A 19512-nucleotide genomic window follows, 5' to 3' on the forward strand; every position below is an offset into this window, starting at 1 on the left:
GGCAACACACATCTACACAACGACGAAAAGATCCCGTACGTGATACGTGTCGAGGTCTTTTTGTGGGTTTAAGAAGCAGATCTCAGTGCGGTCTTACATCTCCTCTTATGCAGTTTTTGATATCGATTTCTAAAAGTGTCTCAAAGGGATTTATTAGTTGTTCTTTATAAAACAAAAAGGCATCGGAAAGACAAACAAAGTGCTGTTTACTTATAATTTATAATAACGTGTCAATTACAGACCTGATGAATTTGATTTACTCTTTAATAGATAATATTACACACATTAATTTCCTCCATTTGATGTTGCTGATGATTGTCAGTGAAGAAGTCAGTCTGAACTCTCCCACGAGACTCTCAGCATCATTATTACACGAGCAGAGAATTTCTTGGATCCTCCAGTAGATCTGTATGGAGGCACACTAACAAACAAGAGCTTCCATATCACTAAGTTCTCAGCAGCTGAAGGGAATCAGCCTTGTTTTGATGTACTTTCATTTTCACCAGCACGAAATGAGCTGCTGCAGAAATCTGTCCAGCACAAGAAACACATGCTGCTCCAGCTGAAGTAATGAAAAACCCCTCCTCAATAAAGTTGGAGCCGTGAGGTTTTCATCCGACGGCGACAATATACTCCCAGCGTGTGCTCTTGCTCTTTCTGCAGTTGCCATGTGAACAAGTGAAGGAGCAGGTCAGGGTGAAAGAGGGCTAAGGTTTCTCTTTGCTCTGCCGTTAAATGTCTGGTAATTGACTCTCTTGACAGATTTGCCCCTGCCTGAGGAGACCAGGCAGACAAATTTGATCAATCATAGACGGGACGATCATTTCTGAAATAAGAGTTACCTGAAAAAAAATAACGTGTCAAAGAACAGTGACATTGGAGAGGTAAGAGAGGAACTGACCTTTGGGTGTAAGTTCATTTCCTGCCGGGGTGAGATCATATGTTGAGGTGTAAGAGAACAGCAGGGTGAGTTTGTTAACGGTCACGTGAGTCAAAGGTTTTTAAAGAAACAGAAGAATCCTCAATTTTCTGTGAAGCTGCCAATAAGAGCGTTTAGACAGAAATAACATTTCAAAATGACACATCCTCCTCCGGCGGGCTACAGGAGCTGCTGTTATTCAGGTGGTTGGTTCTAAAAGGAGCATTTGACTTATTTGACACGTAAAAAACCATTTTAATGAGCACACCTTAGCCCAGGAAAACCGTTATAGGATGTCTTCCCTTCTTGGAGTTTCTTGGCACAGACTCTGACACTTCAGGTTTATAACCACAGAGATTGCAGCAGCCTTTTACCAGGCAGAGAGAACCACAGGATGAGACGATCAAGTTGCATGATGGGACATGTAGGATCAAGGGATGTTGAAGTTTGGCCCCACACTGGGGACTAGTAGCGCTGAGATCAATTGATCCCGGTGATGAGGCCTTTTCAACACAGCCCAGCCAGACCAGAGAAAAATTTGATTTAGAGACAAAGAGCAGGACGTCATTAGCTTTAGGGGACAACAGACGCTCTAACTGTAACAGCCCACCAAGTAGATAATCATTATTTTTAATCGAGTTAAGCTTACAAAAATACTGATTTTTTGAAGAAATTGTGTCAAATTGTGAATTGGCTCCATTTTTTTACATCCTGGCTCATTATTAGTCGGCTCTAACAGTGACCGATGACCGCCAGATCACAACAACCTGATAGATGCTACACAAACCAACAGCTGCTCATTATGCAGCGGCTGTGTGTGACTGATGGTGAGCGGGAATACGTCAGTTCTGTCAAGCAGGGCGGCGTTTCTACTTTAAAAGCTGACGTCAGCCTTGATAAGATGAGCTAAATGTGAAACATTAAATCAGCCAAATGTTTTTCCCTGTTGGCGTCCAAAACAAGGAGCACCAGAGCAAACCACAGATAAGTAACGATTTTCCATGAATAAGGACAGAAGCAGCACCAGAGCTGACTTTGCTTACTAAGGTTGGTTTGGAGGCAATATGATGACGTTGATCCCATTTCTGGGTGCACATGCAGCAGGACAGAAAATCTGATTTGCAGATTGAATAAATATCTAAACATTGGAGTGTGTGTCTTCTGCTTTGCTGAGCATCTCAGTGACAGAATCCTTGTGAAGAAAACACTGCACGGAAAAACGAGAAGACTACACTCCTCTTTCTCCATTTATTATTCAGTGAGCCAAGGTGCCCAGCACGCTCCCTCCGCCATGTTTAGCATTCTGTTACGAGTAACTCTGTGACTTTCTAAAGCTGCTGACGAGAGGACGGCATTGTGATGAAAGAGAATGAGAGTACGAGACTGTGAATGGTAATGCAACCTCCAGAGGACAGAACAGTAAATGCATATACAGTCAGGACACTCATGACCAACGAGCCAAGGACTCGACAGAGGAAAACATAAGTATGGTTAAAGATCACTCCGTCTCGTGTAGGGACCAGCTGGGAAAATGTGGGCGGATTAAATAAACAGACAATCACCTCAACCTCTGAAGCGAGAGATGAGCTGTCCATCAACATCAACTTGTAAACCCAGCAGAGCTGCTCAGCGTCCCACAGTAGAGGGGTTGTAGCTGTAGTTGGCATCTCCCGGGAGGAAATGTGAGGAACGTATGAATGTAGATAAGGTTTGTGCTGAAAATCTAGCAAACATGCCTGCAAAACTTTTGAGACTTTTGCAGCAAGATTTCAGTTTGAGAGCGAGATGGAGACTCGGTCGAGGCAGAGCAGATGTCCCACAATAAAACTCTGGAGCTGGAGAGAACAGAAAATATAACTCCACTTCTGAAGGAGCCCACGTCCAAATACATTCTCCAGCTTACTTTCCAACACATTTCTGAACAATTCTGTCTCATGTGTGACACGCAGCTGCAGAAAAACACAAAGAGCTGCTCTGAAGAAACAACTACTCAGTCTGTGTAAATGCAGCTGTAACTCTGCTGGTTCCAGTCACTGCAGGTCTAACCACGTTCATAACTAGACACTAAATCGATCATGCAGACGTTGGTAGAATTTCAGAATTACATACATGTACAATTATATAACTCTGACCTGGGGAGAAAGTTAATGTGTTGTCAGGAGAGATGCTGCAGCAACCAAATATTTGTCAAGAACACAAACATGAACAGACAAAAATTACCAACAAACGTCGCTTTTAACTCAAATGAAGTGAAACCAACTTGACTACAAAAGCCAGCAGAGTAACATTACTGAGCTCATTTCAAAGTTTAGTCAGTTTACAGGTTGAAAAAAATCTAAAGCATAGAACAAGATAAAAGGTTTGCTTTGGCACAGGATGGAGAGCAGTTCATCCTCTGGGAACAACGAATGCATGTGTAAAACATCATGAAAACCTGTCAAATAGCTTTTGAGACATTTCAGTTTGTACAGAAACCAAGTAATTCAAGAAAGAAATCACTTTGCTTCTCGGTAAAAATGTAAAGCTGATAGAAGGTGCAAAGGTGCAGCTCTGTCGCGGCTCATGATTGGACCTTCGTCACATTTTACTGAAAGATGAGTGGTATTTCATCCTGTAAACTAAAGAAGGACAAGCAGGACAGACAGCTCGACCCCCCTCAGAGTGGGCAATGAGGTCATGGATCTTTCACGGGCCTGACTGTCTCCAGAATTGGGCCACTTGATGTTTGCAGATTAATCCTGATCCTGATGAGTCAGAGGAAACAGAGAGAGAGAGCAGAGGGCCGGGCAGATATAATGAGGGATTGCCTCGGAAAAAAAATGGTGGGAGGACAAGTGAGGGAGAGAGGGGGAGAGGACGGGTTAGAGAGGAAAAAGTGACGGAGAAAATAGCAAGATGGCTCTTTATGGATTAGTGGACTAATCGCCTTGCTGTTGCCGCTGTCAGACAGAGAGGCCACACACAGCACAGCCTCCCTCTGGATCAGAGAATACAATGTAAAGCTCTCTTGGCCTCTTCTCCTCGCTCTCTCCTTCACCATCCAATTGTTTCAGAGTGTGTGTGTTCCTCTCTCTCTCTCTCTCCAGCACTGGCTTTCCAAACTAATCAGGGCATCTCAGCTCACTCTGAGCCGCTTCCTTTCCTATCCCTCTCCCCGTCCTTCCTTCCTGCCTCCTTTTCCACCCTCTCGAACCCCATTTCTATTGTCCTTCAATCCTTTATTTTTTTTTATTCTTGACGACTACTCCTTTTCCTACAGCTTCATCACCCCCCTCCCCTTCCGACCTCCACTCCCATCATATAGCACCGTTTTCATCAGCCTCCATCCCCCTCTCCCCCTTTAGCTCCCCCACAGTGTAAGTGGACTGGGATGAAGGGGTGAGGGCAGCAGGTCGGGGGGACCAATCCACTCAGTGATATCCAAACTGGTGTTGGGAGTGTGTGGAGCACTTTTGGCATCAGGCGGGGTTTTAAGCTGGATAAATACTTGGCCAAGGGCAGGAGTGTATTTCCTCCATTTGCCGCCCCCCCCCCAACCACCCCACCCACTCCCACCCACCCATCTCTCCTCTCCTGCTGAGTCTAGTAAGTCTCTTCCACTTAAGATACGCGGCCATCAAGCCGGGCTCCCCGGGCCGAATCAGCCACATCCTTCCACCCGGCTGCATGCAAACCCTTTTGAGCCCAGGTAATTCCCTTAATTCCCTGCGAGCTGGAGCCTGTCAAGTGAGCATTGTTTGCCTGATATTCCCATCCCACCCCCCTCCTCACTTCGCCTCCCCTCTCTTCTCGCCCCGTAAAAAATAAAAACATCTGGTGTCGAGTCTCAAAACTGTATTCCCATTCAGAGCAGTGAAATCAAAAATCTCTGCCATCGCGGTTAGCTCACCACTTCCACTGCATTTTAATTCTTGTGACAAGCCACGATCTCATGAAATCACCTCCTCATTAGTTTTGAGAAATGAATGGTTGATTAAGTCGGCCGAAGGAGCGTCTCTTTGGCCACAGGGTCAAGTTTAAATATTTGTTAGACAAATAATAATGACTCTTGGGGACATTGGAGACAAAACCGTGATTTGCATCACACTGATAAACTAAAGTGGGACCTGGCAGAAGACTAAAAGACTTGTTAGCATGGACGCCCCCTCCCTGAAGGCTGCACAGAGCTTTACCTGCAGCTTAGGATCAGAGCAGCAGCCCCTTCTCGTGGCTTTGTGGTCTTAACCTGCCTCTCCTCTGTGATCCAGGTGTCCTGTTAAATCACTTTCTCACCTTCCCGTTTTATATCTCTTCCAGTGGGAAAGTAGCAGCCGGGGTTGATGATTTGTTTTCCCACTACTGGCGTGCACAATGACTTCCTTTACACCTCAGCGAGCACGAGGACAGTTCAGAAAGAGAGACCATCTCTCTAAGCCAATTAAACCGCAGCCAGCTTCCAGCACCAGGTTGAAAAAGTCTGGCTTACATTCTGGATAGATTTCATAATTCACACTTCGATGCAGAGCTGCAGGTAGCCAATGTTAGCATCAGGAGGGTTAGGGTTAGAAGGCTAAGAAGACTGTTTCTCATTTCTCATCATTGAATGCCTTTATTTAAAGAAACAAGAAGAAAGGACAAGGAAGAAGGTTAAAAGGTTGATCCACCTCAGGATGTTCATTCAAAACAATTATACCGCTGTCAACCTTGTGTTTGAGCTTCACTGGTATTTCTGTACGTAAGTAAAACCTCAAGAAAAAAGCTCTAAAATGTCTATTTATTATACACAATGACTGTTATGTGTCTGAATTGTGTCTGAATTGCGTTAAAATAGCTCTTTGGTACAAACAAATTTTTCCCTTGAGTGACACAAATCAAAGCTGATTCATATGTTTCCTGGTCACTTCACTTCCTCACAGAGCTCAAACAGACGATGCAAATGCAATCTGATCTTTCACTAATTGCTGAATTGTCTACATCCTTTTTTTGGGGAGGGGGCGTCTGAAATTAAACAGCATCATCACCTTTTAAACTCAAAATCGATGATGCTTCGGTCCTTCTGCATCACAGGAGCATGAGACGATCGCTCAGAGGTACTAACAGTGATAGATAGGAGCCGACCTCACTGTTCTACCTCACAGCACCAAGCGTGGAGTCATTCATCAGTACTAAGGTCCGAAGGTGGGAACAGTATGAAGACAGAAACTGGACCATAAACTCATGAGAAACACGTTCACTGGTCGAACAAATTTACTTTACTTGCTTCAGGTGATGTGGCTGAAAAGCATCCACTCCAGTCCAGCATTAATGCAGAATAGATGCAGTCGTCCTCCTCGACCACCTGCAGTGCAATTGCATGCTACGGTACAGTGCAATAGTGCTGCATGAGCAAGAGCATAAGGGCTGAACAAGTGCCTCCATGTGCCTTTGGCGTCTGTGTTGCTGACTTTACTGCATCACAGAAATATGAAAAGGAACAGTGTCCCTTCACATTAAATCACTGCTGCCATTCTATAAATGTTTTATGGACCTTTTACACTCCGATCTTTACAACGACCCTGTAGTTGGTGCTTCGCTGAAAACCTGAGACTTTTTAAGTCTGCAAACAGAAATGTCTCCTTCTGTTTGCTTTGTTGGTACTGTAAGTGTCATCATAGCTTTTAGGCTGCTTTAGAAGGAGAAAGTCAAATCATTTCATTGTGACTTTGTTGCTTTCATTTTTGGTAAATGTGTGATGTTATAGATACGTAGTAATTTCAGTTCGACGGATTTAGAAGATGCTGTAGTGTCTGAAGAAAACAAGGAAAAGGAAGAGAGTGTTCTCTGTATTTCTAATGAGTGTACTGTTCATCCACAGATGGCTGTTTCTTCTTCTGTATAAGTGAAAACTGAATTGTAAACATGACTGATCATTTGTGCTGAGACCGGGATGTCATGACACTTACTAATGCTGTTATCTAATTACAGTGCATCCAATGAAATGGCATTGAAATGATAATGGCCTATTATGCTAATCGCTGTTTAATGGTGCTGATCAAAGTTTCATGGTTCTTTACATTTGCTGTAGTTGTCTTGCATGCAGGGCTGTGCGAATGTATTTGTGATGGCGCACGTGCAGTTTCTGGAGTGTAGTGTGATCCCAGGTTGGTTTGTGCGGGTTCAGTAAAAGCTGTTTAGCGCTCTGCCGATGACCACAGACAAAGCTAAGTGGCCCATTAATTCTGAGCTGTCTTTGTGGCAAACAGGGTGGAAGACATGTGGGAGGACAGCCAGGAGAGACAGGGCAGGGGTGGAAGAGACCAGGGAGGAGCAGTGGCACGAAAAGGAAGAAGAGTGGTTCGAGTTCACTGGCTCGATTATCGGAGATGACAGTGGACAAACAGAAAGACGGACACCTGGAAGGACAGGGCGACGCTCCTAAACATTTGTGCTGTTGAGCTGCACTAACACAACATGTAGGCTTTGTTGTGTTCTGATCTCAGAGGTAGATGAGCTTTGATTTCTCTCTGTGTGGAGGTGTTTAAGTAAATGATATTCAACAAAATGGCCACCAGCACACAGATGGAGACGGGCCAGAGTTGTCGGCTCGGGCCGCAGAAGTTTCTACGGCTGCACGACTGACTGATCAACTTTTTTAGTTGGTGACAGTATAACTTACATTTAATTTAAATGCTTCTCTCTTTGCTCATCAAAGCAGTAGGATCACAGTTTCACTTACATGTTGCCTTATCAGCAGCCTGGATTCTTATTTTCAAAGTTTGTATTGAAAAAGATCAACAATGAGTTGGGAGGAAATTTGAAGAATTGAGGAGAGCAACAAATTTAGCTGTCAAGTCATGGCTTAGGTTTAGAAAAAGATACTTCCCTGAACTGCACACGATCTGAGTCGGTATGGCTACAATAATAAAAATGTGGTTAACTTTGTTTTGACATGAGAATGACATGATTTATATCTCCGTGTTTTGTTGACTGACACATCCACCACAAATCCCTCAGACGTCTCACTTTATGGGTTTTTCAGCCATAAAGGTTCATTTTCGCTGTGCTGTAACAGTTTTATGTAAAAAGTAAAAACCACAATCAGGATTCATACAAGACACATGGTAACATCCTGCATCCCGTGTGTTTTAAAAGGTGTCCACAGATCAAAAGCATCGACCGATCAACTTCTCCGGCTCCGTTTAACGCTGCCAAACCTTTTGTCTTCAAACTTGGCAGGTCACTGCTGTACCACAATAAACCACGGGGGCCAATCAGAGCCCACCAGGACTGAGCTGTCTGCCATTTTCCCTCAGGACAAGACATCTGTGTCACGCTCAGCCTCCTGTTGCCAACAGAGAGCAATTGTCAAGTGGGATTAACTTTGAATTAAAGGAAGAGGTGGGGGCTGGAGAGGAGTTTAAATTATTTAATTTGCCCAGATGTTGTGTTTGGTTTTCATTGTTTCACGCTCTCTAACGTTCATGTTTCACTTTCCTTTCCTTCTTCGACCTTTGGCCCACTGTCCGTGTCTGCCTCTGTTTCTCTGCACGTGGCTTTTAGTAACGTCGTGGAAATGCTCGAGCATGAAGAAACCTTTTTAGAGTTGACCGAGCAGCTTGTTTGACTTTCCTCTGACATGCACGATGCTGCTTTGACTAATTAATGCAAAGTGAATGTATCGTCTGGATGATCAATCAATCAGATCCTGGGAGCTTTTTTTCTAATGGCAGTCTGAACAAAAGCGTCTAACCTTCCTCACTGAAGGTGAAAGTCTCAGCTCGTCTCTGTCTCTGGTATCAACCAAACAAACCCTGACTCTCATCAGCCAAGCAGGGCAGAATATTTTGTCCTTGTTTATTTGTCTACTTGCTGGCTCCGTTTAAAAGAACCCGTCCTGAAAATCTAACATCTCGTCATTCAATAGATGCTTTTTAGCAAAGCTTCATTAGTAAGCATTACATCTTTTCAATAAGTGAAGAGCAACATTTTAGTAAATATTCTCATTAAAACAAGACATTTGGAGTTTTAGCGACCTGTGTTCAATATAAAGCTGGAGGAAGATATGCAAAAGCACTCAAAATTTGCTCTTGTGATTCTTTGAAACTCATCTGGAAAGCACCAGTAAATTATTCTCTGAGCTTTAAAACCCACTTTAAAAGCTGCATTCACACAAAGTTGTGCTAAGTTGATTTTCCCTCCCTACAGTGAATGGACCCTCCCATTTGTTTGACTGACTATCAGCTCTGACTCACTCAGATCAGGAATGGCCCACAGAGAATGCGTGACGGTCCACCACGCCAAGAAGACTATCAGTCACAGCCAGACAGAACAGACACTGAGGAGCATATCATGTCTGTGTATTGTTTACCACCCAGTTGAGGCTGTTTATTGTCTAGCTATCAGGAACAAACAATATGCAGTTCAGCCTGAGGAGGATCTGCATTGGCCCCCGATCCTAAACTCTGGGGCAGGCACAGATCGGGCCGAGACAAAATGAGATTCGGCCATTTTGAAAACGCCTGCTGTCATCATAAAAAACGCTTCCCGGTGCTTTTAAAAATGCCAAATTCAAATACTCTCCACAGGCTGGATCATCTGGGGTTCTAACAAACTGGCATTGAGGTTTTTAAGCCACAAGGAATAGTGGTGTTTCCAAACAGATATGAAAACACACTTAAAAATAAGCACTGGCGACTGCCCTCACAAGTTGCGTGGTGAAAGCAGCCAAGCTCAGACTGTGCCACAGATTTCCAGCAGCAGGATCTGATGGAGGAAAATGTTCCACTGACCTAAAACATTAACTGTTACCAAAGGGCTTCGATCAGGCGTCCCTGATCATTTGCTTTGTCTAAAGTTTCTGTATTCATGGAAGCCTCAGCCACAATTATTCCCTAACAAAGATGAATTAGAGCTGGGATTGTTCAGACCTCCGATTAGACCATCAGGGAGAGTCATCAACTAAAGTGCACGGCGGAAAAAAAAGATGAAGATAATTTATGGGACATAATTGGGTTGGAGTTAAGCATTCATGAACATAGAGCACACGATCATTCAGTAAACTTAATGACAAATGACTAAAACCTCCTAAGACATCTGGAGAAAGAACTACTGCATCTTTTACAAGATAATGTAGTCAAGGAAAAGCTACCGTGTGGACTGTGTTTTAACACTGGAGCTCTTTGTATTGTGAGATTTTATGTCTAATACATTAAGTTAGCATGAAATTTTGGCCCCATTTGTTGATGGAGTTTCTGTTTCACAGCCAATGAAAGAGCCACAACAGAGCTGTGACCTGTGATAGAAGAGAACCCAGACAGTTAGTGCAACGCATACTTAAAATCAGCAGTCAATTGGGCTACCTGACAGGAAACAGCAGCACGGTTTTAATACTCGGGGGACGTTAATGACTTTAGCTACAGCTTCTCTCTGCCAAAGCACTCTCAGTCCAATCATATCAACTTCAATCTGCACTTGGCAACGACTGTATGGTTTTGGGCAGAGAAACACAGCGCTTATGGCAAATTAACTCGGGTTAAGGTACAATTGGGGTTAGATCACTACAGCGGTTAGACTAGATAGAAAATTATGATTAATAAAAAAGTAAGGTGCAAATCTGTGACAGGAATCAAACTCAAACATGAATAACAAGCTGTTCACTAAGGACCGGGACCAGGACCAGGACAGGCTGCAGACACGCGTGACGTCACAGAAAGGTGAAGGGTTCAAAAGCACAACTCAGACTGAGAATCCAGGTCCTAAAACAAAAACGTATTGAAAGTGCAACCCATGTTGAAAAAACAACAAACAAATGAAGATCTCACTAAAATGAAAGAGGGGGGTCAAAAAACAGACTTCAAACTAGATATACAGAATCTCAGGCAGGACAATCTGATGGGGAGTAACTGGAAAGAGGCGGATATGATATGTTCCCCTGGTCAAACGCCAGGAAAGCTCCCTGGGTTAGTGTGAAGTGAAGCGGAGGTGGGTCCCTGTTGAAGCACGCACTTAAAATGTACACAACTATTGGCTCAAGGGCAGGAAAGTACAACAAACTGCTGGCGGTGTGCAGTCGTTTAATCTGAACAGCAGCATCGTTCACCTGTCAGTGTTTCATCAAAACTTTAAAGCTTCTTCGAACCCCCCCCCCCCCCAAAAAAAAAAACATTCAGCGTGAGAATCTGTGCTCTCAGTTTTGCAGACTGTGCACACGGTTTTAATAATTAATGCACTCAAAATAACATTCCTTTCAGGATGTTGTATTAGGACGTAACAAAAGCTCCATCAGGCCGGCAGAGAAGCAGGAGAAGAGAGAGGAGGCAGGTTTTAATATCAACAGCTTGTAGATAAATGGGGAAATGTAGAAAATTGAGCTTTACCGGCTTCTTCAACCATCAGAAGATGATTAATATCCTGACATCTTTTCAACATCAACAATAACAATGATAATAATATAATAAAGGTAAAAAATTACTTCTAACGACATGTATGGGAAAAGTTCTGAGGTGGAAATTTGCTTTTATGTCTCCAGCTGCTGCAGACCTCACAACAAATTAGAATTGATTACATGATCATGTGTAAAACAACGTGCATTTGCCCACTCAAAGTTAAAGGTTAATAACTCATTGTTGCTTTAATTTGTTCAAATGAACCACAGTTTTGCACTAATCTTATGTCACATGCTGCTTTCTATTATTCTCCCTGCCTATCTGCCATTTTTATCATAAGCATGATGTTTCCTGCCGAGCAGGTCAGTGTGAAAAAACTGAAATGTTCCTGATAATATTCCTCATTATCTAAACTCCACTAGACTTCTTCTCTGACTTCGATGAAGAAAACAGGCTTGTGGAGTCACACCTGAACGGTGGAGTGACTGCTGGAGGTTTCAGAGGAAGCTGATGGATTAGCAAGGTCTTTGCGCAGTCGTCAAGAACGACTTAAAAATAATTAGGAAAAAAACAGTTGGCAGAGAGTTTTCAAGCCGCCCCTGGTGGCTTCATACAATAAATCAACACACTGGCAATGTTCCTCCTCTTTCTCTACTCAACAGCTGACTATTACATACACACAGTTCTGTGTGTCCTAGATGTGTAATGTGTATGTGGAGGTGTCTGACATGTGTAATTGGTTTGGAACAACAATTGCATCATATTCTACAGACACTTTGCGCTTCAGACTGCAGCTGATGAAAATCGAGTGTTTAACCTCATTAACATTTGTATGATGTAATAATTTAAGAAAATGTAAGATTTTCATCTCTGACTGCAGTCAGATCAAAGTTTACATTGGCACATCCACTTGCTCCGTGTCAGCCAAAAGATGCAACAAAATAACAGCCGCAGATTATTTTTAGTTTGCTTACAAGCCTACCAGGATGGCTAGAGACATTTGGAAATGTTGGCACAGTGGTCTGGAACCACCACCATCACTTATCGCCTTCTCCATAAGACCCATACTCAAAAAAAACAAAACAAAACAAAACAACACCATACCAAGCCTCAGGACACTCAGAAAGTACTCTGACAATTAACAGAAATTTAGAAATTTAGCCCAGTAAGCACTGATACACCTGAAAAAACACTTTGAGGGAAAACACTCATCCACTTCTACATCCTCAACACATCCTTTGCCTCAAGTGACAATACAACATAAAGACTCCACCCAGAACACCTGCAATACTTCCTGAATGGGCCTGAATGCAGCACACACTTAAAAGCAGCTGTACATGTCACACTTACATCCCACCATCATCATGGCTACGGAGAAGATCTTCTCTCCGTCCGTAGTGGGGGCGATGTTTCCGAACCCGATGGTAGTCAGGCTGGTCATGGTGAAGTACAGGGAGGTGATGTACAGGGAGTCCTTTCCCGGGCCGCCCTCCCACTGGCCCGAACCGCTGGCGTTGTAGCGGTACGGCGATCCAATGCTGATGGCCAGCTGGTAGAGCCAGCTGTCCATTTTGATGGTGTTGGTGGCTTCGTCGATGACCTCGTAGTCCCCAATGCTGTACCTGATGAGGACACAACCAGAATGTCAGTATGTTGAGCAAAACTGGACAGCTTTAGCCAAGAGAGAGGAGAAAAGAGGAGACCAGTTAAAAGACACAGATTCACAGAGGAATCGCTGCATTTCATTTATTTAATTTCTGCAAATTTTAATAAACATAACCGCTTAGGAACAGTTAGGAGGATGGGTAAACTCCCAGCAGCCTGCAGGAGCCTTTGAATGGCTAAATAGTTCCCTAAGTGACGATGATGTAAATGTCAATAAAGTGTACCAGATGCAGGCGAGCCAGTGGGCCACCAGGCCGAACACACACACCAGCAGGACCAGAACGGCAGCGCCGTACTCCAGGTAGTGGTCCAGTTTTCTGGCCACACGGCCCAGACGCAGCAGACGAACCACTTTCAGAGAGCTGAACAGACTGCTGATGCCCTGAGGAGACGGGAGGAGGGGGGAGAGAACAGAAAATGGTCAGAGAGCGGGAAGAACATTAAACCGAGAGGGAAAGGGTGGAAAAGGAGAGAGGAGACAGGTGAGGAAAGAGAAATGTGAACAGGAGAGGATTTTAAAAACTAAATAAATGAACTGACTTAAATGAACGAAACAAATAAATGAACAATGGCTCTGGCAGTCTGACTTTAGACCCACGAATAGGTCTCCAGACACTGATACGATGAACTAATAGTCCTTGAAATAACACAATAGATAATTAATGTACTTTCCTAAATGTGTTGTTAGTTATGGAGAAGCTTCATAGACACGATGCTCCAAACTTTGTTACGGCTGCTGAGCTACTGAACATTCAGCATCAACTCCATTTGGTTGCTCTCATATAATGAAAATGACAACAAATTAAATTTATTGATCAGACTTTCTAGACTACAAAACTTCAAGTACTTTGGAGGGACCATTCACCTTGTTCCATCTGGAATAATACAATGCCATAATACACTACAGAGGCAAATCTCTGTAAACAGTTTTAATTGCAGTAGGCATCAACAATTAAAACATATTTCAAAAGTTTGTTTGCAACATAAATGGTTATGTAAGAACTACACAAAAGGGAGAAATAAATTAAGACAGCGAAGAAATACGACAACAACAACAACAACAACAGTGTGCTGAGCTTGTTTTCAGACCACCCAAAAATGAGAAAACATTTCATTGAGAAAACACTTCATATTTATCTCTGGAAACAATATGGCCAATAGTTGGAACTCACAAATACAAAAGGAAAGTACTTTAATATTTAAAGTCACACTTCAACACCCATCAAAACTATTTCTAAATGATATTTTGTTACTGAAGCAGGAAATGTCTCAGCAAGAAACAGGCAAACAAAAGTTAACTTGTTTCCATCATCCATAATTTTTTTCCACTATCAGGAAGTTTGGCAATTAAAGCCACAAATGAGTTCAATGAAAGCCAAAATAAGAAGTTGAGGCTGAGAAAATGTTTCCATGAATTATTATTGTCTCAGTGATGTTTCCATATTTGTTGTTTTGAGTTTATAAGTGTTTATATTGTCATGATAATTTTTTAAGAAAATAAAGTAAAACATATTACATAAATAAAATTACTTCCAGGCCATGCAGATACTTTTTCTGAGCTCATATCGAAGAACTAAAATATAAAATTAGAACAGGAAACAGAAAGAAATGTCTTCTGAGGCCAAAAGCAGTCTGAACTCCAAATGGTCCAAAGTGAAATCAAATGATTTGAAGACGGCAGTAACGGCAGTTCAGTGATGATGATCACGAACTGAGCTTACTTCGGCCATGTTCATAAAGTGGACAAAGGACATTTTGGCCTGTTCATGCAGAGTTTTGACTCCTGCTGTCCCTTCGACAGCAACATCAAACAGAATCAAACTCTGGTGCTCCACATCCTACTGCGGCTTATTATGATGAAATCTATGTGACACTGGACACATGGAGGAGGGTAAAACATTCATTTGGTCACGTGTAACAATGGCCACTTCAGCTGAGTGTTTCATTTAAATCATAATACTGTTGTTATTATCAGGTCACTGTGTGTAATGGAAAAAAGAAGCACATTGTTCACAACGCTCCATCCAAGCAAAAAACGTGGCTCAGGGCAGTTATCTATTATCTTTAGCGCTACAAACAAAGTCACCTACATTATAGAGCAGCGCAGCGTATCCAAAACATTTTTCATCACGTCCGGGAGAGTCAAAAGCAACATGGTGCCGAAAATACAACAAACAAAAAGTTGACTGCGTGGACAAAGGAAAATATAATGTGAACACACAAACCGGCAACGTGTGAAAAGGTTCATGTGGAATTTGTACAAACGTGGCTGCAGGGGATGTACTGAGCATACACACCCACAATAAAACGCAACAAAGACACACACACACACACACACACAAAGAAGCATGAAACCTGCAGAGGAGGTTTTCACACCACCTGTTGGATACGTTCAAACTTGTGTTATCTGCATTTTCATCTTAAACAGCTCATGTTAAATTTATCTTTTGGTATATTTACTCAAACTGTGAGACGTTTAAATGAATTCAGATTTTTTTATTTTTTTTACATATATCCTTTTGTCATCTGTCACAAAGCAAAAGTTAACTCTATCACACTTCCAAAAGCAGAATAAAAGCATTTATCTTTTTTAAGGCTGCAGTGTTACATCAAATAAAAACTCTGATGTCATCAGATGGGAGGGGCTGAAAGCTGTGACTGCTTTGTTGTGACATCACAAAGTTCAGGAAGTCCAGGCTCAGTTTCTATGGACTGAGATCTTTGACATTTTCCTGTATTAATATAGAACAAAGACCACACACCTGTAGACCCTTAGGTTCTACCTTTAGGTCGTACGGGCCTTTATGGTCAGTCCATTTTCTCTGAGTACTTTCTCAAAGCTTCGTTAAGTGGTTCACATCCTCTGGGGGACGGTTCTTCACAGTCTTTTTCTATATCGCTGCGAAGCGGTGGGGGGCTGAGGACTCATAATAAATAAAAGTTGGGTTTCTTTTCTTTTTTTGTATTTAACAACAGGAGCAGCCGCCAGGTCCCCGAGGCATCGGCATGCTCTGCACAATCTGGTTTAACACAATTAACAAAGCCGAGTGTTCAAGGCAGCAGGGGCCAGCACTTTACAACCTGAAGCTAGATATTCCCAAAAATAAAATAATAATAATTTTCTCATTTTGGAGCAGAGAGAGAGAAAAAGTAGATGAAAGCCAGCAGGGTTATCTAATGATGTAGGCCACAATGTTATGTAATAACGCAGGAGGCTGCCGACGAAGAGGGGAGTTGCTCAGTGCGGTTTCCTCCGAGCCTTCACCTTCACCCCGGCTCATTTTCGGCCTGAAGGTCAAACACCTGCTCTCTGACCTCTTCTTCTTCCATAACCCAAACAAGCTCCTCCCTCCACTCCACCCTGAGACCTGAGCTCATCTGTCATTTCAAAGTTTTAACTGACAGAAGGACTTTGCTCCGTTCAGTTCCTCCCTCTTTTCTCTGGCACTCTTAGTTTTTCAGTGTTTCCCAAAAGCTGAAACCAAATGTTAATCCACCATGACGCCACCCGTCGCTGCTTTGAAGCCTCCAGTTTGTCATTTAGTCGTTGCTATCTTGGTTTTCATCCCATTTTGTTTTGTTTTTTTTACATCAAGCCTCTGAGGACAGGACACGTTATCTTCTCTACCTTCTTCACAGGATTTTTCCTGAATCAGCCGAAGCTGCATCTTCACTTCCCGCCTCTCTTTCTTGTCAAAGCGACGAGCGAGCAGCTTCACACATCGGCCCAATTTTAGACCCAGTTCCTGTCAGGCAGCACTCCTGCCACCTATTACAGTATCTCCAGTCCTGCTGAAGACGTGTCAGATTGGATATTCTATATACAGTATTTCACAGAGTCAACAAATCCCATGACAAGACAAACAATGTGTGAGGACATTCACCTTCAACAACTGATCACAGGTCTGCCATTTATTAATTTTTTATATTTCCTAAAAGAAACATTCCATTCAGCTCAATGCTGATTCCAGCACTCTGATTTTGGTCTTGACTCGTTCTAAATCTGAACCAGACTTGAGTTTCTGACCTCAGCAGGACGAAGGTCCCCTGCTGCAGGTTCTTTTATTTCCCCCTCTCTGATGTCATGGGCCTCCCCAGCCAACCCCCGCCCCTCGGCAGCCGCAGCTTCAAAGGCCTCCCCCGGGGACTCGGACAGTCAGCTCGTATGTAAATGCCTCTAAATTAAGTAGCCGCAGGACAGATCAACACGGATGAAAAGAGTACAAGTCAAGAGCGCACAAAGCATTTAGCATCATGGCTTATAAGCACCTGTTTGTCAAAACAGAGGCTGCTGAAGAGAGACGGTGTGAAATCACATGTCCATCGGGAGGCTCTTCTCACAGCATCTACTCTCCCTCATTATTTTCAAAGCCTGCGAGGCACAGTCACAGGTTCCCGACAGCACTGGGAGCTTAACGCCGAAGAACGCCATGCTTCAGTTCAGTTTTCAATTGTCACTTCGCACCAAAAGGAGCCAAAATTAAAACCTTCCCTGAGCAGCAAAAACTAAAACGTAAAGGAGCTTTGTGTTCAGATTTTAATCCTTTCATCGTGAGGATTAACGTCAAACTAAGTATGATTCGATATAAAATAAAATTTGGTTTCATATTTTTCCAGAATGTTTTTCTCACTTTCACTTAAGAAAGAAACAATGCTGTCCATCTTAAGCACCATAAACGTTGCATTGCAGCAGAGACAAGCATGCAGATTGTTGTCTCCAAAAAAAAAGGGTAAATGCAACATCATCATTTTTAAGTTAAAAATCAAGATAGAGATTTTTTTAATCATCTTGTCAGTTCCTCAGGAAAAGATGTTTAACTCTTCAGGCATGAAAATGTTACAGAGTGTGTCTCCAGCTGTTAATGGTCATAGTGATAACACCGTGTTTTCATCACAGCTTAGCAGCCACTTTCATACTGATACAGTCAGAATGACTTTGACATATTTACACTTCTGCAGCTTGTTGTGCCAAGTGTGAGATATCACTGCTTTCAGAAATACTGCTTCTGTCTTCCTCATCACTACAACGGGGACACTGAGTGAACAGCTTGTATTTACCATCTGTACAACATGACACAAAGCAGTGTTTTGGTGTCACCTCCACTCTCACTCAAGCAGGGAAACAGAAATGTAAAAGTGCTCATAGAGACAAACTGAGAAACTTTGAGATTCTGTCAGCGGTGTACATGCAGCCAATTAAACAACATTAATGATGCTAATTCGGACCAACCATATGGCAGGCCTTTAGGAACAGAAGGCTCGGCTCCCAAAATGCACAGAAATAAAACAGCAACGTCAAATGCTTTTATTTTGGTATAAAATACTTTGCAATGAAATCATTGTAAGATACAGGTAAACGATTGTAATCACAGTCTGAGAACTAAAACAACAGTGGTGGAAAGAGGAAGATTTTACTTCTTAAAATCTAACATATGGACATTACTGTCACAGACAAAGACAGGAAATACCACAGTGAGGAATCGGCGTCTGATGGCATACAGACTCAAACATCAGTAATTAGACCCGGCCGATGGAAAGGCAAAACAATCAGAGCAACATCCATCGTTCTGGAAATAAAACAAATGTGATGTCTCAGTTGACTTAATTCCTTCATCCATCAAACTGAATTCCATTCATCCATTCATCCATCTGTTCATCTTCCTACATTTTTATTCGTCACTCCTTTAAAGTACATTTTCGTCCTTCCCTCCTCGAATACGCAGGGTGTAAATATCCCACCCTCGCCTGCATGCCACCCAGCTTCCTTCCGGCTCTGACAGCTTGGCCGTGCTGTGGCGGTGGCAACATGCGTGCCGCGCAGAAAGGTCATCCCGGATTAGACCTCTCTGAGTCGCAACGGCGCCTGCAGACGCACGCTGTGAGCTCCCATCGGCCCGCCGGGCTCCTCCGCAACAGCAGGGGGGCTTCAGGACCTGCAGGGACTTCCTCCCTGCTTGGCTCCAACACCCACCCGCCCCACAACCTGACTCGGAAACACCACCTCGGCTCTAACCTCAGGGAGCATCAGCACAACTCACGGGAGTGTTGCGTTATGTTTTTCAGCTGTTTTACTTCACTGGTTCGGTTGATGCACTTCTGACCTGTTTGCATCTTCATGTAGGTGTTGCGGTCTGAAATAGGAAGCCAACAGGAACGAAGAGAAACCGAAAGAAAAAAGAACAAATATTTTTTGGAGCGTGTAACATTTTACTAAGCAACTGAATTACTGAAATGTTGTGTTGTGGTTTTGGTGGGTGACTCTTAAATCAGTGCTCTGACAAGTCAATGAAAGCTGCAGATACGACGATATTTGTATATTCACAGATGAATAGACTTACATGACAAAAAAGGCTGTAACACACACATGCAGATATTTCATGTACATTTAAATTTCATGAGATGTGGTGATTTTTATTTTATAGAATTTTGTATAAACATCTGGCTCAGGAGCACAGATGAAACTTTGAAAAAAGTTTCTTTTTTTTCTGTAAACTAAAGAATGAATAGATAAAAGACTAATTAGCTGACAAAGAAAAATAAAAGAAAAATGATTGATTACTATAGTTAATAATCAACAAGTCATTT

The 19512-nt window shown here is 42.8% G+C and overlaps 1 protein-coding gene across 4 annotated transcripts in view; it reads right to left on the reverse strand.

Moving 5' to 3' along the window:
- The window catches only part of kcnh5b (potassium voltage-gated channel, subfamily H (eag-related), member 5b), a 79396-nt gene that overhangs the window by 36418 nt on the left and 23466 nt on the right, over positions 1-19512 (reverse strand). For all 4 annotated transcript variants that reach the window (XM_029493539.1, XM_029493538.1, XM_029493537.1 and 1 more), the window contains exons 7-8: positions 13152-13309; positions 12613-12884 (exon numbers count right to left, since the gene is read on the reverse strand). In XM_029493539.1, the coding sequence (XP_029349399.1) occupies positions 12613-12884; positions 13152-13309 (430 nt within the window). The remainder of the gene's footprint in view (positions 1-12612; positions 12885-13151; positions 13310-19512) is intronic.

The sequence above is a fragment of the Echeneis naucrates genome, chromosome 22 (assembly GCF_900963305.1).
Source record: "Echeneis naucrates chromosome 22, fEcheNa1.1, whole genome shotgun sequence".
NCBI classification, from domain to species: Eukaryota; Metazoa; Chordata; class Actinopteri; order Carangiformes; family Echeneidae; genus Echeneis; species Echeneis naucrates.